We start from the raw sequence: 24,109 nt of genomic DNA on the forward strand, positions 1-24,109 counted from the left end.
CTTTGCAATGAGTGATTATGTGGTTCGTGGGGCTTGGAGGTACTGACAAATACTAATACAGTAACGCCTTCCTTTGCAAATTTCAGGCGAGCAACTTTATCACCAGGCTGCATGGATCAAGCAGCGTAAGTGGATATGAAAGAAACAAAGAACATTATTATTATGTTGTGTCTATTAATTCCCAGTTGCTTGATGGTATTTGTATTTTGGCAATTTTATGTTGTTGTTAGTACTACCGCTGTACCATATACTAACATTCCCCTGACCCAAGCAGGAGGGACGACCATGTCATGTGGACGAGAAGATGCTGCTGATAAGGTAAGGAGAGGTAAGCGCAGTGTTGACACAGGCATGAAGGGAGTTGACATGTATCTCACTGACGCAGCACAAGTATCTAACAACATGTGGTATGAACACATGACCAAAGTAGGTAAGGAAACCACCAGGGAGAGCTGTTATGTCTGCCCTTTAATCCCCTACGCCACGAGTGCCTCTAGAACGTTCATAGCAATTGAAATACCAGCAGCAAGAACACAGTGCTTAATGCATCTCGTAATGGGGGCGAACGTGATGCAGGTTCCAAGGGAAGACAGCAACATTGAGATGGATGTCCAAAGGGACATTCCCATATGAAGATAATTACATAAAGACACTACACATGATGAACAGTTATAGGCAGCTAGATGAAGGGCTGTAGTACATAACTGATGGACCCGAGAAAGGAGAAACAAAATTCCCTGGACAAGAGTGAAGGTGATAGGAGGAGAGCCTGGATGCTGAGAAAGGCCACAGATATTAGTGTATGGACGAGTGTACACTAATGATGGATGGCAAGATGGAGTGGTGGGAAGCAAGGCACTGACACTAGGTCAGTCGTCAGTGAACAAGGTGCAGGAAGAAAATGACAAGTGCCTAAAGGAATGGGATGCTATCCCAAGGTTGCTGACATGGGTGGAGAATGAAGCTGGACCAATGCGAATAATTCCCCTGAAGACGCCAGCCCTGTGCCATCAGAACAATGGCGATGTTGAAGTTGGCAAGAACGTAAGATGCAACGTAATTGAACAACTTTCAGCAATGAGAGCAGGAACTGCAGTATTGATGGATCACTATTGGGCATTTGGATCAAAGGCGTATGGAGAAGCTGCCACTTGAGCGGGGAGGTTTATGCTTGGTGGTACACATCAAAATGCCTTTTCTGGTTGTACCCAAGAAGGATGAAGCTCGATGACTTCCCAAAGATGAAACGTCACTGTAAGCACTCTTCCATTCTTATTCTTTTAGACCTTTCTGCTGCCTTTGACACTGTTGATCACTCACTCTTTCTAGCTTCCCTTCCGCCCTTTAGTGTTTCCGGTTCTGTTTTTTTCTGATCCATATCTTACTTGTCCCAACTGACATTTTCTATTTCTTGGGGTGGGTCAACGTTGGACCCCCATCCTCCTACCCATGGTGTCCCACAAGGTTCGGTTTTGGGACCTTTTCTCTCTATACTTCTCCTCTTGCTAAAGTGATTTCTTCCTATGGCCTATCCCATTATTTCTATGCTGATGACACCCAACTTTCCTTTCCTTCTCTTCATTCTCATCTGACATTCATAATCCGCTGTCTTTATGCTTATCGGCCATCAAATCATGGATGTCCTCACACTTAAAATTACAAAGACTGAAGTACTCTTTTTCCCTTCTACTAAAATTTCCTCTCCTATCCCACCTTCATTTATCTAATTTCCCCCTTCTCATTTTCCCATTGTCCCATTGTAGCTACTGCCCGAAATCTGGGACTCTACTTTGACTCTGCCCTATCATTTAAACATTACATTTCTATCTCTTCTCATGCCTGCTATTCATCTACTCTTAGATGACTCTATATCCTCTGCTCTTCTCACTCTTGGTTGGCTTCCCTTCCATGCACAACTTAAATTCAACTTTCTATCCCTTGTCTTTAAATCTCTATGGTCTTACCCCGGATTACCTCTCCTCACTGGTCTCATTCTATATTCCCCCACCCGTGCTCTCTTTGCTCAGTTTCGTCTGGTAGTGCCAGCACCCCCCATGTGCCCAATTACGCTTTTGCACATTTGCTCACCTTGGCCCTATGCATTGGAATCCTCTTTCTCTACGTTCTATCACTACCTATTCCTTATTCCGTAAATCGTTGAAATCTCATCTGATCCTGCAGGGTTGATCTCAGGCTCCATTTGTCAAACTCTCATTGTTTACTATTGTACCGTTTTTATATTGTTGCTATGTTAAGCGATTTGGATTAAGGCGCTATATAAGTCGAAAATGAATACAAAAAAAATACAAATGAACAACAACAAGAGAAGGAAGAGATCGATCAAGGTAGCACCAGCAGCCCAGATAGAGAAGGCAGAGAAGCTGGACGGATTGAGCAGAGTGAAAAGAGGGGGGAATTAATTCTCAGAGGCATCAGACACGGCACTGGACGAGATCCCAGCAGAACACAGGCTGTTTAGCAGAAAACAAATGTTCTTTGCATCAATAATACCAGGAATACAGACGTACACAAATGTCAAATGGTTACAGATCACTTGTTGGGAGCTGATGGTAACGATTCACTCTACAGTGAATGGGTTCAACGCCATTAAAGAAGAGCTCAGAGCAATAAGGTTGGTGGTGCTCCAGAATAGATTTGTTCTGGATCTATTCACAGGCATGGAAGGAGGAGTTTGCGCAAAGATAGGGAGTTCCGGTTGCACATTCATACCAGCTAACGACGAAGATACAGAACTCTCTCAGATGCAGTATCACAGTTGGCACAGATGCATGCAAAAATGGAGAAAGAAGCACGAGGAATAGGGAAGGACAAGATCTGTTTCGCGTACATCTGGTTATGGATTCCATCATGGCTGTCAGACGGACTGACGGTGATAGCAGGAGCCCTCGTGCTTGGTGCAGCATCAGTGTGTGGGATCAAGATCTGCATGGCAAGGTACCAGAAAACAGCAGAAGAGGCTATTGGAATGTGCTAGGGAGAATTCTCATAAATGGTTGATTTCCCTTACCTACTGAGTCCCTCAGCAGCTTTGCTGGATTTGTAGGATTTATTTATTCCGCCGGGTAAGAGTGTGAGCCTTTTTACCACACTTACATGTGTTTTGCTATGTGTATTTCTACTTTCTGTGTGATCTTGGGCACTGGAGCCTCACCTACTCCATGTGCACCACGTTTTGTGTGTGTTACACAGCACCTTCAGTGCAGTGACACAGGGTTGTCTTTGAGACATCCCACTGACTCCATTTTTCTGGGGCTGACTACTGTCCCCCAGGAACAGGTAAAGTTGCATTAACTTTATATAGTCACTTTAAACCACAGACCCAGCACCCCACATCTTACATGGAGTATTGGTTAACTCTTATCCCTTTTTGTCTGTACCTCTTGGAGCCTTGTTTCGCTCCCTTAACATTAAGAATTGGCTGGTGGCAGTGGTATCTACCCTAACTTTTCTACCGCGATTATATTATACAAACGTGGTATTGGTTCAGGCTATTATATTAGCCTCGAACGTAAACCCGCTTGACCAAATACATTTTACACATTTTATTTTGGTTCCGGCTGGGTTTATTCGCATTTCTTTTTGTTAAAGTTTTTCTCATGTTTTTCTCTGCGCGCCAAACTGGGGTTGACTCCTTTGTTCACTGTCTTTTCGCGGGCTTCTGCACAAAAGCCCTCCTTAAGGTGCCTGATAGTCTAGGTAGGCAGGATGTGAGGGAGGGATCTTCGGACCCCTGCCATGGGTTCCCTTGGTAACCCAAGTCGCACTCTTGTCTGATTGGCTAAGGGAACTGGCCTTGCCAGGCCAGCCAACCTGCTGTGTGATTGACAGTCAGGCTGTATGAATGGGGGAAAACTGCCATAAAAGCAGGTCTCTGGGACTGGAAGAGCAGAGTCACCACTGGAACGAAAGAACCAACGAGGAACTGGAAGAAGAGGACCCCTACCACGACTGAACCGCCCAGTGCTGCTGCAGGTCTGAATCGCCAGAATCTAACGACAAAGAAGATCCTCCAGGAAACTTCTTCCCTTGAGCTGGTGGGACCAACCAGTTCACCCAAACTACAAGCCAGGACCCCTCCTCTGGTAGAATTCGCTGGGTCCGGATAGCCAGGAAGGTCTGACCCTGCTTGGGTTTTAAGGAGCGTACCTTTTATTCGTTGTTTTGCTCTGCTGCAGGCTTCTTCCCTGGGTGGCGCAGGACCCTCCAGTCTTCCTACTTTGTGTCAGTCCGACAGTCGCTTCAGGAACCGTGAGCCTGCAGGAACCACCAGGAACGTCCGCCTCAGCTACAGCTCCCTCTCTGTTTTAAGGTACTGTGCAAATCCGGTTGTCCGTTTCGGTCAGCCGCAGTGAAAGTGTGTGAAATCTTTCTTCAATCCGAGGGCTTGTCCTTCTCTTCTCTTCTTTGTGAACTTTTCTACCAACCAACCTCGTCCGAAATCTGTGCCACGAACCTTACCGCGAACTACCCTGAACTGTGTGATCTTGAGCAAAAGACTTTTGACCCACTGAAGTTGGCCCTAAGCCTTTTCTAGCTGATCTCCTCACTGTAGTCTCTCTTGTTCAATTGCCCTGAGTACTTACCTGTTGCTTTTGCCCAATTTCTAATAACTTTGTCTTTCACTCCCTTTTAAATTGCTGAAGTGCCATTTTGCTCCCACTTCATTTTGTGAGCTTAACTTGTCTAGAATTGTAGGGAAGTGGTGTGGTGTATTTATGATTGTGATTTTTAACTTGCTTAGAATAGTGAAATGTTATACAACTGTTGAGTAAATAAATATATATTCTTTTACTTAGAAACCTTGAGTCAGTGTTTTCCTGAATCATAGTAATTGCTGTCCTTTGTGTAACTATTTGTACTGCTCACTTACTCTTGAGATAAGTCTGGCTGCTCCGCTTCTGCTATAACTGTGTAGTACAGGCTTGTACCAAAGGTGAAATTGTACCGTCACTTGTAGTCTTAATTGTGTGTAGTGCTCCCAAAGGGCACTGCATATAATTCTGCCTAACGGAATGTAGATCCTGATGGATGTGAACATAGGAGGACCAAATGATGAGATTGTTGCAGAACGAGACAAGCTGAGAACGAAAATTGCGCAGTGTGAACTTTTTCCAGCAGGGACCATAAAGCTGGACAATCCACGTGATCCAAAGTTCTATGAAGGAAAGTGGATTTGGTGAGTATGCTGTTACATGCACTGGTCATTTGATGCCCACACAAACTATTATGGACACTGTTAGGGAGAATTCTCTTATAAGGCCAATTTCCCAAACCTAGTGAGTCCCCCAGCAGCTTTGCTGGATTTTGTGGGGTTTGTTTTTTTCTCCTGCTAAGAGTGAGACTCTTTTCCTCCCACTCTTAAGCATGATTTGAGGTATGTCTTGGACTTTTTGTGTGCTTATGGCCTATGGGGTCTTTTACTCCATAGGGTATCATCTGTTTTAGTGTGTGTGCTACACAGCACCCTCAGTGCAGTAACACAGGGGTGTCATAGTGACCCCCAAACATAGACTCCATACCCTGGGACTGACTACTGTCTCCCAGGGAATGTAAAGTCCTCATTGACTTTATTATTCCAAAATTGTGAACAGAACCAGTACAAACCATCATATTGTGGAAGTACTGGAAGGGGTTAATTCGATTGCCCCTGGGTCTGTTCCCAAGGGGGCACTGTCCAGTCCCCCCTTGTTGAGTTTCTGGCTGGTGGCAGTGGTTCCCACACAAAATATTCCACCGGAATATTTCCTATGCGATTTTCCCATTGATTTTAAACGCACCACTTTTTGGTGCAATGTTAAAGATACCGCCAGTTGGTTTATTTAATATTAAATCACCGGTTGGGTCTTTTTGCCAGAACTCTTTTCTAAAATGGCATTTGTGTCCGTCTCTGTAACTCCAACCAAGGTAGGGCCCTTTGTTCCACTTTTTGGCGGGCTTCTCCACAGAAGCCCTCCAACTCGTGCCACTCTGTCTGGGTTCCACAGGATGTGTGGGTGGGGGAATTGGCACCCTGGACTGCGTTGCCTTAGCAACTCAAGTCGCACTCTGTTCTGATTGGCCCAGTGGTGAGCCGCCTGGCTCACCACTTAGCATGTATGAGTGACAGCTAGGCTGTTGAATGGGGGTTTTTCTGCATAAAAGCAGGGCTTTTGGGAATGGAACTTCCAAAGTCACCACAGGACCTAAGAAATCCGAAGAGGAGAGAAGCTGAGCCATCTGCAACACCACCACCGGTGGAGCCCTGCTGCAATGACCTCACCACTTTCCCGACGACAAGAGAAGATCTTCTGCTGAAAGAGTCTTCTTCCTCTGAGCTGGTGGGATCAACCAGTTCGCCATGTCGCCTTCCAGGACGTCTCTTGGTCGAATCGCCCGTGCCAAGCACCCCGGCTGCCGGATAGCCAAGCTTCACCACTGTGACCACGAATACCAGGAACGCACCTTTTAACTGACGAACTCCGCGGCTGGTTTCTTCCCTGGGCAGTGCAACGACTCCAAGTTTCCTCCTCGACGAGATCATCTCTTCCCCTGGTCGAAACCACGAACTGCTCCCGCTGCCAGGAACAACTGCCACCGCTGGAGCTTCCTCAACTTTAAAGGTACTGTGTTCCACCTGGCCTCCCTTTCTACGGTTTGCTAAAGGTGACCCTTAAATCCTTTACTTTCCAACTGGGTTGGCCCCAGACCTTCTAACTTTACCTTCAGAATCAACCCAACCTCTTTTGAACATTTTTACAAAGACTTGAATGCATTTCTCAACTGTGTGATCTTGGGCACATTTCACCTTGCTCCATTTAAAATGGGCCTGGCCTATGAACTTTGGCCCTACAGTAGACTCTGCCTTCTTTAACTTGTTTTGATCTTTTAAAAGTGTTGGGAACTGTTTTATTTTCATGACCTGCCTTTTTCTCTCCCCTTTACTTAATTATTGGAGTGCCATCTAAGTTAGACGCTCACCTCTGTTTTGACAAAAAGTGGTGTTTTGACTTAGACTTGTCTAATAATTCTTAAGGGAGGTGTGTATACTTTTCTGATTGTGTTTTGAACTTGCTTTGATTAATAGCGCTAGTGTATTTTCTAAAGTGTGTATTAAATAAATAATTATATACTTTTGATAACAAGCTCTGGTCAGTGTTGCTTGCTCTACTGTGTTTTTAGCCCTGTTGTGTATCCTCTGTATACTGCCCTACTCTTCTTGAGAGAGGTCTGACTGCTCAGCCACAGCTACCAGGTAAATCTGGGTGGTACAGACTGCTATCAATTGGGTTTACTGCTTACTCCTGTAGTCCTAATCTTTTTGCAGTGTTCCCCAAGGGAACTGCACAGGATTCTGCCTAGCAGACACGTTGGAGGAATAACGAAAATATAGCAGCCCAGAGCAAAAGAACTGTCATATAAGGACGTGGTTGACAAGTCGACCAGAGTGGGGACTGAAGAGGATGGGCAAATTTGCCCCCTCGCCTCCCTCCTATAAGATATATGACACAGAAGAAGGCCAGGAGATACTGTGAATGCCCATACTATTTCTGACCCATTCCTAGTGCTCCAATGATAGACAAGTATGTTGAGAGGTACCCCCTCAGCCAGCCATACAGGCCAGGTGTGGTACACGTCTACCCCACAGAGGAGGAGCCCCAGGCTGCAACTAAAGAGACCTCAATTGACAGTATTGGCTAAAGCACAGAGAAGCCACGTTGCTGACGTCGTTAGAGACACCACGACTTAGCAGCGTTGGACATGAAGCACACGTGCCATCCGTACATCGGGACACAGACACATCCTGAACACGTGCGCACAGTTCTATATAGGACAGATACATATACATACTCTCATTGCTTTTATTATTTTAGCAATAGCTGAACGCAGCAACACAGACACTGCAGGAAGCAAGCGATCCTGAGTAAAGCTTGCAGATGCCTATATGCAAATAACCTTATGGAACTGCAGGAGCACCTATGGGACCCGACAGAGCCAAGTGTGACTAACGTATGGAGAATATAGAATAGCATGGAAACTGTAGGAACCGCATAATGGTTTAGGAAAATTACAGCAGGCCACAAGCCTCTCAGCAAGAGCGCAGCTGAGTTGAATTCAGGCTGGACAAAAACAAACGTGTGAGACAGGACCCGCTGCCAAGGCCACCAGATACGAATTCCATTCCATTCCCTGAACGACAGTAACACTAGCTGCAATAAACGCGAATTATTCATCATAATTGAGAGCTGCAGAGCTCCAAAACATGGTCTCCGAACACGTGACCCGGCCGACTCAGACAATAGACAGAAACCTGCGCTGGGAAAGGGAGTTGATCTCACGCCGCCAGACAGAAGCTTGCAACAAAGATGCTACCAATGTGAGACAAGTGTTGCACAAGATGAACGAGCACTCTCATAGTCTAAGGTGGTACACACAAGTTACAATGCAGACACATAGTCGTTCTTATTACCTTGAGAAGGTACACCAAGAGCTGAGAACCTTTGCGGATCCCAGGCCTGGGGAGGGCAGCTCTTGTCACTGACAGTCCAGACTGCTAGGGGTGGGTAGCAACGGGCAAGAACCAATGGTAAGGCCCTCATACTGCAACATTGTTCGAGATAGCAATTTGGGATGGACAAGGCCAGCCAACTGACATGCGAGAGCCAGTAAAATAACTCATATAGGTGATTGTATAGGTTGTTAGGCTCTTGACGAGCAATCCAGTTGTGCGATAGGCTTTCTGGAGAGGCCCAGGTTGTGACATCACTGTGATGCAACTTTAGGACAAAACTGGCCACAGATTTCTTCTATACCTCTAGTGATCCCTGTTGGTTTGGCTGTAATAAACCGCAGTTTGAACTTGCTGTCTGACTGGGTCTATATTCCTTTTTGGGGCAAGTGGTTGGGCCTTCCAAGAGTCTGCAAACTCCTACTGGCCCTCTAGCCTACCTGGGAGTTTGTCCCAACAACTCTTCTTTCTGGACCAAACCTGGCTGAAACGTTGGCAGTAAGGTGAATAAAGAAAGCCACAACACACTTGCTCAAATGCCACATGAATATTTTGAGGTTTTACCTGGATTCCAAAGCATGCATTTTTATGTACAATTGTCATTTCTGAATTTACTGGCAAGTCAGTACTGTTTGATCTATTAAGTTGTACTTTCATAGACAACACTCATATTAGGACATATTTGAAATACACAAGTAATTTAACAGGATGTACAGAAATAACAAATACATTTCAGTTATATATCTGTTTTTCTTATAAACGTGGCACGTCCCACTTATGTAAACGTTCTAAGCTGAACAATTGGCTTCATACCAGGTAATTTCGCAAGGGATATAGAATATAGTAATTTCTACAGCCTAGTCTTGGAAATTCAATCCAGCAACCCTACGTTTTCAAAACGCACAGCGTGGTCAGTGCAATTCTTGTGTCATCCTCTCTCGCCTAGGCAAATGGCAGAGTGCTATATGTCATTTTGTATTTAACTGTGTAAATAGATCATCCAAAAGCCAATAATCAACCACAAACCCATAACCAACCACGACAGGCTCCTTATCAACAACTTTACAAACATTGAAGCAATTACCCTTCATGCCACCAGAGAATCCCCTCCAGTTGGCAAAGATCAGGAGTGGGAGCCGCTCTCTGTTAAAATCTTGAATAGCCTGGGCAGTTTTAAAAGCAGAATCGGGGAACCACACTTGTCCAGCTTGTTGAATGATCTGAAGAGGAACAGAGAACATAGCACTCTTGTGAAAAACATTGCTAAACAAAAGGTACCATGCAGTAACAAAATAAACTGGTAACCCGATAACGAATTTACCAATTTGAACACACGTTTCTCCCTTTTTCATTGCAATACACATTAATAACATAAAGCAAAATCAAAGAAACGAACCGGATTACAAATTACACGCCGACTGAAAACATTGTATTCATACTTAGGATATGTATGTAAAGGGACTTCGCGCTAATCTGTTACACGCTACAGTGGTTTAGATCGCGACATAGCAAAAAAAGGCTGAAAGAAAATATACATAAAATGTAGCTTTTTTAGCATGTTTACACAAAAGATTTGAATTACATTTTCTTTGAGGTGCATGCCACATTCAGATATTGAATAAAGGCTACCCCCACTACAAGGATATGTTGCATATGGGCCATAAGGGTAAATGTGCATATATGATAGACTGTCAAAGATTATTACCACAAACCAATTGCATGTTGTGTTACGGTTCTGAAACAAATGTAATTAAGTAGAATACCCTTCATCAAAGTTTTCCAAAGATTTTCTTGCATCACTGTAAGTAAAGTTTTACAGCGTCACATCGTTTCACATATTTTGCATCAGCCTGCAAGCCAGTGGTTAATCTTGGAATTGTAACTTGTTTTCTAAAGATTTATCCAGTTTTAAAATCATATACAATCCCACCTAGCCCCCTGGACCCCATCAGTGTTTTTTTGCCTCTCATTTTATTCTGTGAACATAAACTGACGAAGGCGTCTAGACTATGGGACTTCAAAAACAAAAAGGCAGATATTATTTGCAGTTAGTGCAATAAAAGCGATCAAAACTAATATTTTCTGGGGGCGTTCGAGAGCCTGAGAAAGATGGCAGTGAGGTGTTGATGTTCTGCAGAAAGCGGTGTAATAGTGCTAAAACAAACAGTTTTGCCCGCATGATTTGCAACCAAATTATTGGAGATGCCAAGCTCACCTCACAGGAACAGACATGCGCTTGTCTCGCTCGCCCAGCTGGTCGAGGAACACTAAACGCTGCGTTTACATGCTGAGGGCCATTTTCGGCTTCAAAAGGTACGGCGACTCCGATACGCAAGGCCAGGGAGGAGCTTTGGCATGAGGCGGTCCACAAGCTAAACCGGAACCAACGGGTCCCTCCAACAGTGCGCCGGAACTAGCTCCTGACACTGGCAAGAGACCGCAGCGGTGGAACAAAATTATAGCTCCCATACAGCGTTCCCGGTCAACCCAGCGATCTCCATACCATGCGGACAAACAGAGCGCAGTAGGCTACCTTCAGCGCACCGCCTACCTGAATCCAGTGCCACTCGAACATCACGGACGCTAAGACACCCACGCCAGAGAAAGCAGTGGAGGTAGGTCGCCCCTCCCCCCGCAGTGTCAAGCGATCTGCCTACACAGCGCCAGGCCGTGATACTAACGGAGCCCCTCTGGGAGGGCCAGGCGGGAGCTGGGCACCTCTGTAAATCACTGGAATGTGCAAACAGGGGACATATAGGCCAGATAAATCACCTCCCCAACTCAAGATCTCCATTAGGACATAGACAGCAGGGCCAGAAATATGGGAGCATCAGGCCACTAACCTGACAGCATCGGGGAGAGCCAAGGTGCACATGGCAGGCATGAAAATAACATGTCAATGGACATAATGGTGCAAAGATACATGTAAAGCCCACATGTGCCCCTTCTACCTTCTGCGCTAGCATATTTACATCCATGTGACTACCATACTTGTCAACACGGAGGCCGTCTTTCAACCTGCTCCACAATAACTGGCGGATGGGACCCCCCCACTACTACCTTCAAGGAGAACCGGCTACCCGCCCCACACGCACATTTTGCAAGATTCAGGGACCCACTCAAAGTCACTATGAGCTCCCAATAAATAAACAAATGATGCATCTTCTCCCGCTGATCATCTGCCTGCATTGAAGGGGTATGACTAAGCACCCCAAGTAACCTGCAACTCTATTAAATTAATACCCCACTACAACCAAGCGGCTCACATGGACGGCAGGACACGCTTAAGCACATCTACGAGACGGCTACAACCATTTTGACTCTACGCCCAAGGGACAATCTGAACATTATCCCCCATCACTGCATACACCAATCTCACAGGCATCTGCTTGTATGGGCTTCTGACGACCCTCTAGAGGGGAGGCCACAGGTGATCCGGCCCCCTCAATCAATAACAGACTGCATTTTGGAACTGCAATAGACTACGGGGCACTGCAGACCCCACCACCTGAGTGCCGGCCTGCCACTGGGGTATGACAAAAAATGTATCTGTTTAAAACACCAGCAGAGACAGTGCTCCAAACCCAACAAAACCACCTGTATGCTGGTCTATACGTCAGCACATCAAGATGGATGTACAAAATCAGCTACAAACACTTCTCACGGAAATGAGGGCAATCGGCCACTGCACACAAGAGACGAACATTACAGTGCAAGGAGATGAAACGCGACATCCAAGACATGCAGACCCGCCTGAATGCCCAAGCAGAACTCACAACCGACAATTAACAACAGATAAGCGCACTCGAGGATAACAGCGCAGTGGCTGCCACTGATCGTGATGGTCTCATCAAAGAAGTACAACGCCTCGGGCGATAGTTGAAGACCAGGAAAAATACTTGCGGCGCAACAACCCGGACCTCGAGGCCTATGTTTATTTCTTATTTCGGGACCACCTTCACGTCCAGGATCCAAGATCACATGCCATTGAAAGAATCCACAGGGCCCCCATCCCGCAGCAGGAGATCACCCACGGCCCATTACAATGCGGCTCCTTAACTTCTAACACAAGATAGACACAGTACGTGCCTTTAGAGCTGCGGGCACAATTTGTGCAGAAGGGACAGAAGTCTGCATATTCAACAATTATTCTGTCGAAGTATCTCGACGAAGGAAAAGATTTGATCCACTATTTACGGCACTTCAAGGCTCAAGGCACAAATATCAAAAATGTCCTGCGGTCTGGTGCATCCAACTGGAAAAAAAATGGCACTCGTTTGAGGATCCAGAAGATGCCTGGCACCTATTATGGCAACAAGATCTTTTCTATATCCCTGCCGAAAGCGACAAAAGACCAACCCATCAAAAGGACGCTTTGCAATGGCACCTCCAACAACAACGACCGCGGGGACAATGCTCCGGCAGGTGCCCAAATGCACTCACGAATACCCATGTGATTGATTTCATTCCATATTGTTCTTCAACCAATGACATCACGCAAAATCTACTGTACCTATTCCCTGTGTGTGAGAATGGAACACTCAGGGTAAGACTATATAACCAATGATAACATGTCTACTTACCCAGAACGAATTAACCCATGTGGATGACAACAAAATAACCTGCCTTCTAATATGAGTGTTTTGTTAAAGTTCCTAATATCTCTCTCTCTCTCTCTCTCTCTCTCTCTCTCTCTCACCAACATAGCTTTCTCAGGTATAACTATACCCATCTTCACCTAAGCCCACTCGTCAAATGACCCTGGCCCCAAAGGAATGGCTGATCTGCGCCTAGTGACACAACGTACAAGGGCTGGGTCACCCAATCAAAAGACGGTGAGTACTCAACCACCTTCAGGACACACAGGGTGATATCTCTTTTCTCCAGGAAACACACCTTGATGCGCACGAATTAGGGAAACTAAACTGAGGATGGGTCAGGACATCAGCCTTCTCGCCGCATAGGGGCAAAAGGGGGGTATCAATCTTAATCCACTAACGTGCCCCGTTTCGCGCTCTTCACACCATTTCAAACAAAGAAGGGAGATTCTCTCTAATTCAGGGCCTGATCCGGCAACATCCCCTAACTCTCCTGAACATATATGCCCCAACCAGTGACACACCCACGTTTTTCACGCAGGTTTTTGCCAAATGTGCACAATATTTGTGGAATCTCACACTTCTTGGTGGGGACTGGAACACAATTTCCGATATGACACTGGACGTCAGGGCACACCACTAGCGCAACCCCCAACCCTATGCAAGCAGATAACCCTACTAACACTCATGGCTGATTTAGGACTAACAGATATGCCGAATTCTTCACCCACAATGCTACGATTATACATTTTACTCGAACTGCCATAAATCATACTCCAGACCAGATCACTGGATGGTTCCAATATAAGCCCTATCACAGATGAAACAATGAACAATACTTCCTATGACGTTATCGGACCAAGCACCAGTACTTCTTCACATTGAACTCCCAGAACCCCCACCCATCAGGCCACCGTGGCGCTTAAATTTAAGAATACTGTCTTATCCAGATTTTCTTAACATCTCAGTGAAGACACAGACTTGTTCTGGCAAGCCAACCTGACCCCAGACTACTTCCCTGCCACCTGCTGGGACACACATAAAGCCTTCCTTAGAGGGCAGTGCATCTTGTGATGGGCCCACAAATTTATGAGATCGAGGGATCGGTAAAATCGGATAGTCGCCGACATTACACTTGCAGAATCCCAAAATAAAAATTGACCCGGGATCCCAACATATACGCGCGACTTAACAAGCTTAGAGTGGAGCTCAAACGAATTACTACCCAACGGGTGCAAAAACTGTTCACTAGCTTGTCACAGGCCTATTATCAAGATGCCGACAGACCCCTCCATCTGATGGCACTTATATAACCGGCATAGGACCGGGAATCAGCTAACCAACGAAAAGGACATAAACAGACGCTTCGCAAAATATTATGGCAAACTATATGCCAGTCCGTGCCCAATTACCCCTGAATATATAGATACGTTCTTCGCCACTCTCCAATTAAAGTCGATCAGAGACTTACAAAAATCAGAACTCGGGACACCGAAAACAGCAGATGAAATTACCCAAGCCATATTCTCGCTAACAGCAGGAAAGGCATCAGGACCAGATGGCATACCCATAGATGTATATAAAGCAATGGCAGACCGCATAGCCCCATTGCTTGAAACAATATTTGCTGAGGCACTGACCCTGAGTCATCTACTGAGGACAATAATTGTCTTCAACAAACAGGGACACGACCCAGATGATTGCGGATCATACCGTCCGATATCTCTCATCAACGCTGACGCCAAGATATTGGCTAAATGCCTAGCACGCTGAATCGAAAAAACCTCCCACAACTTATCCATAAAGATCAGACTGGCTCCATCACGGGCCGTCATTCAGTGGATAATATTAGACGACTGTTACACGTGCTCACCGGATGGGATGACCCAGATGAAATGATAATTAGGGTTGATGCTGAAAAAGCATTCGACAAAGTCCTATGGGACTTTATGTTTAGGCACAAACCTCAGTGACCACAAACGGAACTGCCTCAAGCATGTTCAACCTATAGTCGGACACAAGGCAAGGTTGCCCCCGCTCTCCCTTTTAAATGCACTGTCCATTGAGCTCCTAGTGGAGAAACTGTGCACTGACTCACAATGGAACGGTGTGATAAGAGGGTCCGAAGAACACTGAATATCCCTGTATGCTGACGACCTTTTGGTCTATGTAAGGAAACCCACAGTCTCACTCCCACGCTTACATCAACTTTTGCACAACTATGGGCCCATGATGGGCTACAAAGTAAACTGGGCAAAATTGGAGGTCCTACCCCTTTGATCCGACATACCGTGGGACCCAGGCGGGCTAGCCCCCTTTTCACCTTCAGCTACATTCCATCCAATATCTAGGGGTCCATATTGCCCCATCCTCCCATGAAATTGCAGACCTGAACTACCCACCCACCCTAACCAAGATTAAATCAGATCTTATCAGAGGGAACACACTACAACTCTCCTTAGCAGGCCAAATCAACGCCTTTAAGATGAACTCTCTCCCTAAACTCATATACCTAGCAATGATGCTACCATGCGCCCCATCGCAAAAAAAATGTACAAGGATCTATACACACATTTGACCACATTTATTTGGAGAGGCGAAAAGGCAAGGGTCCGGCTTGAAATTTTACAGGCTTCCAAAAACAATGGAGGGATAGCAGTACCAGCCTGACGGACCTACTATCAATCAGCCCAAATATGCTGGGCCAAGCGATGGCTTGATACAGCAGATACATCTAGTTGAAGGTTGATTGAACTCTCCCTAATTGCACCATATACTCAGGCAGAAATCCTGGCCAGCCTGCCACATAAATTCCCTAAACGCATCAGGTCACACCCACAAATAGGCCTAGTGCTGACCCAATGGCACAAGATGAGACGATTGTTGGGCTCCGATACCCAGGCAGCCCCAGCTTGGATCATCATACGCGCAATGCTCTCGATCGGCCTAGATCACACGCTACACAAATACCAAGACTCCTATTGACCTGAGATTAGAGTGATAGACCTGTACGAAGGGGATACACAGATGGCGTTCCAAGAAGCTAGCAAAGTGATCCAGCTTCAACAAACGGAGTGGATACACTACCATGCTATACGATAGGTGATTAGGTCCAACACAACCAGCCAGACTCTGCGAGATACCCCCTCGGTGGGTGAAACTGGAAATGGAACAAAACCTGACTGAACTCCCACTAATACACTTATTTTACACCATATGCAACCCGAACAACATCAAACGCAACATAATTCTCGCAGCATAATTGTCCAACGTCTTAAGCATTCCAATAGACGTGGGCGACATATATGACTATTTCGAAAACATAACATCAACGTCACACAATATCTGCAACAGAGAAATACAGTATAAGATGATCCAAAGACTGTACTAGACGCCCAGTAAACTCTACTGTATGGGCCTTGTTTGGCCTCCCGCGTGCTGGTGAAAATGCAAAGAGATGGGCACGTTGAGCCATATCATGTGGTCATGCCCATTGATAAAGGCATACTGGAAAAGAGTCCACAAAATGATTTCTCATGTCCCAACTTAACGATTGACTTGGCCACCGGACCTATGCTGTTCGGTGCAGATGAAGCAGACTGGCACACAGACCCAATTATAAGAAAACCGGCACACACAATCCTATTCTCAGCACGCAAGCTCTTAATCATGCAATGGAAAGCGGTTAAGGTTCCTACCAAACACGCATGCTTAATGATGATCTACAAGATTTGGTCACTTGAATGCTTCATTGTGAGGTGGCGAGACAGGCCTGCACAAGCAGACCGTTAGAGATATATTGGACACATACATCGAATAAAGCGGAATGTCAAAAAGGCCTCCTTTATCACACATCTCGCACCTGAACCATTAGCATGGTTATAAGCACAGTCAAATTCTCAGTCCTGCCGCACATAACATCTCCCGCCACAAGACGCAGATAACCAGGAAATGAACCCACAAGCTCTACTGAATGTTCCCTGAGAATAGACAGCCAAACAATATGACAATGTGTGTGTATGATTATCACTGTTATAAATATGGTTATTATTTTAGCTGTGGGTGAGGGGTGGGTGTAGTGTTAGTACTACTGTTAAATGAGTTAAGCGGGAGGGTGGGGGGAGGAAGGATGTGGTTTGCGGATACTTAACCCGGTCTCTGTGTCAGGCAAGCGGGTCATGTAAACTGTCAATTACATGCATTGTAAATACTTCATAGAAATAAGGTTAAAAAAATGAACTTATATTTTCTTAACTGTTTAAAATTCTGGGTGTCAGCAATGTTGTGTCCCCACAAGAGGACAGTGCCGATTTAAGAAGGCAGAACCTTCGAGAATCCTGTGCCAGGGGAGGAGTTGGGTGTGGGATGGAGGAGGATTTGGGTACAGGGGAGTTCTGTTTCAGTTCCAGTTTGAGTTTTGGAATAAAGCATCTCATATCTGCTTTTGCGTCTGTGCTTTTTGTTTTTTTGTTTGTTTATTACTTGTATTTCGCTCCAGACCCGAGGGTATTCAGGCACAAGGCATAAGGATATTCGCAGCTTGGTTACAACATGTACAGTACAGGTAGGTGTGCAGGTGCCAATTGGTTACATGTAGGCACATTAAAATCAGGATATATACAAGCAGGCGCATTGAAAACAGAAGATATATACAAGCATAATTTTGCATTATAGGACAGATCATACAGTGCAAAGTATGTGCCGGGCACAGTCAGTGCAATGACTAGTGGGTGACTATATGCTGAAGAATCAGTAGGTTTCACGAACGTTGGGCTAAGAGTCAGGCCTGGATGTCGGCGTCTTTGTGCCAACTAGTAATGCTCTGGCGGAACCTTTGGTAAGTTTGATCTGTTCTTAACAGGGGTGGTAGCGAGTTCCACAAGAGGGCTGCCTTGACCTGGAAGTTGCTGCCTCGAATTTTGGCAAGCTTATATCTGGGGACCCAAAGGTAGTTAGAATTGGAAAGTCTAGTTATTCTTGTGGCCGGCTTCAGGGTGAATCTATCAGATAGCAAAGGGGTGCTGTGTTATGCAGGCATTAATGGCTAAGGGAGGCAACTTTTAGTTTTATTTTGACATGTGTGGAGAGCCAGTTATTGGCGCTTCTAGTATTAGAGATATGTTGGCTCTTAGAATTCCTAAGGCTGCTCTCAGATCATTATTTTGTAAGAATTGGATTTTTTTGATAGTTTGTTGGCCCCTATTTACAGCGCATTGCAGTAGTGAAGCCTGGATAAAATGAGAGCTCTGGCCAGGGTAATGCAGCTAGAGTGTGACAGGAAAACTTTTCCTGCTCTTGCATGTGTATGCTGTGGCCGAGGCCAAGGCATTGACCTATTTGTTGAAGGAGAGAGTAGAATCCAAATAGAAACCCAGAGTTTTGACCTCCTTGGCGACAGTAATAATATTATTGTCTATGTTGAAGGCCGAGTATTCGGGGCTGAGTTTTTTAAGAGTCGAGGGAGTGCCCAGGATGATGATCTCAGTTTTGTCATCATTAAGGCATAGACCATGGGTGGCCGGCCATCCATGCCTGGATGATGAGATATATCCTGTTTACCAAGGCCAAATACTTGTAATCGCCAGTAAGCGGTAGGAGGATCTGTGTGTCATCTGCATAGTTAGTGTAGGTGACACCCAGAAGATCCACATCATCGAAAAGGGGCTTGGTAAAGATATTATAGAGGGTGGGTGAGACGCAAGATCTCTGGGGAATTCCACATGTGCTGGAGATTCTTTCACCGAGTGTGGGGCCTGGGGGCTCTGTGTGAGGAGCCCTTTACAAAGCACAACAAAGTGGCAACGAACCATATGGAACCCGGTGAAAGGGCAGTGCTGACACGCTCTTAAATTTGCGACCGAAAAATATTGATGGCAGAAGCAGTGCCTGCTGGCTGCTGATTGCGCAGGTGCACACACCGACAAGAGCAACAGCTGGTTTGGTTTTGTCTGCGAGTGAAGGAAGGAATCGCAAGGCAATCGAAGCCCAGGAATGTGAGTGAGTGGTGGTGCTGCCGCAGTGACTTCCGACGGCAAATAAAGATTTACCACGCCTCCTGGTGTGAAGACCGTAACGCAGATTGCTCTCTCGCCCATGACCATAAGAAAGAAGTTGAGGCTAGTGACGGGAAGCAACCCTATTATGGAGAGCATAAAATCTGAGTTAACGAACATTGCAGCAGTGACACCAGGAACGAAAAGAGACACAGAAGGGGAAATGTTTACAATAAGCGACCAGGAGAAGGAGGTTAGTGCTACCCCTGGGATAAATAATACATTAAAGGAGTTCAATACAGTCAGAAAATCACAGTAATTTCCCAGCGGGAAAATACACTATGCTTACTTTGTGTGCTCACTTGGTATTCAATCCATACGTCAGGGTGACAAAGTAACACTGCCACCATGCAAGACCAGCCACATGATGAAGCCCAAAGCAGCATACACAGTCACAGAGCCATATTTCTCAGGAAACTGCAGCCATTTGAGTTGACAGAGGTTCCAGGTGGACGGAATGGTTAGAGGAATTTCACGACTTCATTCAACTGGGTGGGTGACCAAGAAGCAGAAGGAAAAATTCATGTTTTCATGAACCTTGTTGGCAAAGAGGTGAAAGAGGTAATAAAAACCCTGGACCCGTCCAAGAAGGCGTTGTATGATGTATTAGCGTGTGCGCTGAACAACAGGTTTGTTGCGCAATGTAAAGGGACTTTGAAAGATTTACATTCAACCAATGCAAGAAGCTACCTAATGAGACCGTGGATGGGTATGTCCTAAGGCTGCAAAAACAGGTAAGGTATTGCGTATTTGATACGTTTTCGAAGCAGGAGGCCTTCGCCTCAGAGTCCTAGAGGGATGCACATCTTCTGGCCTCCACAATCATTTATTAAAGAAACCATTGCCTCTATCTGAGCTGCTAGATGTTGCCAGAATCTATGAATGAGTCGACTCCCACATGGCGGTCATTGAGGCTCCGAAGTCAAGCAGTGCAATTGTGGCAGCTGCCACAAAAGTACAAGGCAAACAACAGAAAAAAGGCTACAGAGACAAATGATATTTCCAAAACAGGCAGGAGATGGATCGCAGCGGGAGCGGAGCAAAGGAAGGGCGTTTGAGCTACAGGTGTGGCCTCTCATCCCCACATCGAGATCAATGTCCAGCAATCAATCAGACATGCAATAAATGTAAACCTCCAGGTCATTTCCAGGCAGTGTGCCGGAGCTCCAGAACGTCCTCCACCAATTGGAATGAAGGGAGAGAGGGTTCACGCTGAGTGGTGAGAGCAATGGGAAGCGAAGAGGCAAAGACATCGGAAGAAAGCAGTGCTCCAGGGCCAAATTTCAGCAGTTATCAGGACGACTATGTTTGCATCAGGGCAGAGGAGAGTCACCTGAAAATCATGCTGCAGATCTGCCAACAAATGGTTGAATTTGTGATTAACACGGGTGCCACAGTAGATATAATGGATGCCCAGCAGTTTCAAAAGTTGACATCCATTCTAACACTGCAGCCTCCGAATGTTTGTATATTCCAATGATGCGCAAGTCAACCACAAGCATGTTTGGGATGGTTCCCGTACATCATTGACTATGGAATAAACAACTTAAAAGCCATAATATATGTACCAAAGATGCCAAAGGTGAGCAGATGTCTCCTCAGTTTCAAGTCAGCTACAAAGCTGGGTCTGGTTCACCTAACCTACAGCATCATTGCACGGACCCAGGAAGTGCTGGTGCAATCGAAAGAAGACATCCAACAGAACCTTCCTGACATTGTAAACAGAGTGTGAACATTCAAAGGACCACCGGTCAAGCTACACATAAATGACAAAATAAGGCCTGCCCTACATCACCCAGAAGAGTGGGGTTGCACTTACAGAGGAAAGTAGAGGAGGAGTTGCAACGGCTGTTGGAAAATGACATCACTGAACCGGGGACAGGACCCACTCCGTGTGTGTCCGACATTGTTACTGTTTGAAAGGAAGGGTCAAGAATAAGAATCTGCATAGAAATGAGAATACCAAACCTGGCAATTGAGAGGCAACGCCCTCGCGGCCAAAGCATTGAGGAGATGATAACGAGACTCAACAAGACCACCCGTTTCACAAAACTGGACCTCAATCAGGAGTTAACACCAACTGCCCCATTATCCACAGTCAAGACACATCCCAACATTTGCAAACCATAAAGGACTAATCCGATATAAACGACTATGTTTTGGAGTCTCCTCAGTGACAGAACATTTTCTAGGAAACAATCAAGAGGTTACTGCTACCCAGAAGACAATATTTTAACTACAGTGATGACATCCTGGTTTTGGGTTGTACCGAACAGAAACGAGATCACGCCCTTGCAGAAGTGTGTAAAGCACTGGAGGACGGGGGATTGACGCTCAACATAGACAAATGTTCTGTGAATCAATCTGAATTACAACATCTTCGACACATTTTCTCACAGCAAGGAATGAAACCTGATCCAGAAAAAGTGAGCATGATCCGTCAAATATATGGTCCTCGCAATGTGTCAGAACTAAGGTAATTTCTAGGGATGGATGGGTACTGTTCAAGGTATATTCTGCATAATGCTACCGTCACTGCACCAATTTGTCACCTCCTGAAACAAGATGTTCAATTTGAGAAGTGCCCTGAGTGCCACAAAGCCTTCCAAGACATCACAGCGTTGTTGAATGCACACCATTTAGCATATTTTGACTGGACCAAAGACACAGAACTGCTTGTTGACGCTAGCCCTGTGGGACGCAGAGCAATTTTGGGACAAGTAGATAGAAGGAAACCAAACCATCCTGTCAGTGTGGTGGCCTTTGGCAGCAGCGCACTATCGCCCATAGAGAATACGTACTCGCAAGCGGAAAAAGAGATTGGCTGTCGAGTGTGCGTGTGAACCTTTCCAACATTTCTTTGTGGGAAAACATTTCGCCTTTGATACTAAGCATCAGGCGCGCCTCCCCATTGTTGGAAATTCCCGCTCACGCATGACACAGAGAATCGAAATATGGTGCATGCAGCTCCAGGAATTTGATTTCTCAATTATTCTTCGACCAGGTAAGCACTTCAACCCGGCCGACTACATCTCAAGAATCCAGGTGTTGATAGATTTTGGCCAGCTCACCAAAACAGGTGAAGAATACATTCAATACATGGCCTTGCAGGTGTTACTGACAACAATCAACTGTAGTCAAGTTTTGGCTGCCACAGTGAAGGATTCCACGTTGCAAACGGCCATAGAAATAACCAAAAGGGGGCAGTGGAAAAATTGGAAGAAGTACGCTGCTAGGGCGAAGATGGCGGACAATCGGGAGCTGGAAGCATTTGCAAAAGTGAAAGAGGAACTGGCGGCCACGGAAGAGGGACTTTTGACGAGGGGGATGAGAATCGTTGTCCCAAAGGAATTACGAGCAGCGGTCATTGACAGTGCTCATGAAGGTCACAAAGGGGTGGTAAATACCTAACGCATCGTAAGGCAGTCGATGTGGTTCCCACGAATAGATGAAAAGGTGCCGAGTAAGATGCAAAGGTGTGTGGTGTGCCAGCTAGTAGCGGCACCGCCGGACCCGATGGCAGTCAAGGAAAAGCTGTGGGGAGAGTGGCATTCAGTGGCTATTGACTTTTTTCGGCCTCTCCATGGAGGGGTATATGTGTTGGGGGTCATCAATGAATACTCAAGGTTCGCGGTCACAAGAGTGGTAAATGCCACCAGTTTTGGATGCACAGCGCCAGCATTAGATGAAATGTTTAGTGAGGGGGGCATCCCTCAGGTGGACAAGACAGATAATGGCCCTAAGTTCAATGGTGCAGATTTTAAACGGCTGGCGCAGCATTTGGGTTTCAAACATTGGAAGATCACACAGCTGTGGCCCCAGGCAAATGGTATGGCAGAAAGGCTAATACCACTTTGAAGGTGGCATGCAGAAAGCACAAGTTGACCGCATAAAAGCTCAACGGGTATTGGAAGGAGCTAAGGTCCTCCTGAAACCCCCAAGCGCTTTAGAGTTAGGCAAGACCTCTTTAAGGCACTATAATAGACTAGGAGGGGGCATTGGGAAGTCTTTGTCATGCAAACATAATCACATACACAGGCATAGGCAAGCACTGAAGAAGGTAGTTATTGTCTAAACATAAGGCGCAATTAACTATTAGTTGAATAGATTTGTAATGTCAGATCCCAGGCATTTTAAAAGCTTAACTAGTGGTGTAGATGAGTCAAACTCCCCCCTCCTTCCCAGAAGGGTGTGGCCTGTGGGATTCAAAATAGACCACATGCTTAGTGTGCAGTGTCCATCACAATGGCCAGTGCGAACTGACTCACCAGGTGTCCACTGTCCGTCGAGGGTCCATGCAGGTTAAAAATAGGAAGTGCATGTTTTTGTGCGGCAAATGCAGAATGGGATAAATTATAAGTATAAAGTGTGGAGGAAACAACAGGACCCAGATAAACATGAGCAGGATGAGTGAAATATGGATAATAATTAATGAAAACTGTTTGTAGATAACAATGTTTAGTTTTCTTTGGGCTTGGCCTCAAGGTTTGTAAAAGTCTGCAGAGCTGCAGCGTGTTTTTGCATTGCTAAAAAAATGTTGAACAGCATGACGAAGAAAGGAAGCTTTGGAACATCCCTATTATGAAAAAAGGATGGATTGGGATGAAGCCATGATCCAGCTCCAGTGAGATCACCACGGCAAGCCACGCCTATATAAAGCCCTGCTTGAAACCACTTTGGCAGGAAGGAACGGGGAGAGGGACAGGAAAAGACCGTTCGGGCAGCAGAGTCCTTTGCTACCATCCTCATTTGTAAATTAAACTTGTTTTCCTTACAAGATCGCCTTTTTGCCTTATTTCCCTGGAGTGGTGCATTGATTCTGATGTGAGCGTCATTAGGGACACCCTTATAAGTGGTAAATATCCCGACGTGATCCCAGTTCTCCCAGTACTTTGCGGAAGGCTCCAGGTCACTTCTCCAGGAAAAAGAGCCATGCCCACCTAGAGCGACCG

At 45.8% G+C, this 24,109-nt stretch overlaps 1 protein-coding gene across 1 annotated transcript in view; it reads right to left on the reverse strand.

Annotated features, from left to right (window-relative positions):
• The window catches only part of ACACB (acetyl-CoA carboxylase beta), a 3,851,763-nt gene that overhangs the window by 357,691 nt on the left and 3,469,963 nt on the right, over nt 1-24,109 (reverse strand). The window contains exon 48 of the mRNA XM_069619430.1: nt 9,591-9,726. Within this exon, the coding sequence (XP_069475531.1) occupies nt 9,591-9,726 (136 nt within the window). The remainder of the gene's footprint in view (nt 1-9,590; nt 9,727-24,109) is intronic.

The sequence above is a fragment of the Ambystoma mexicanum genome, chromosome 10 (genome assembly GCF_040938575.1).
Source record: "Ambystoma mexicanum isolate Mex_15411 chromosome 10, UKY_AmexF1_1, whole genome shotgun sequence".
Lineage (NCBI taxonomy): Eukaryota > Metazoa > Chordata > Amphibia > Caudata > Ambystomatidae > Ambystoma > Ambystoma mexicanum.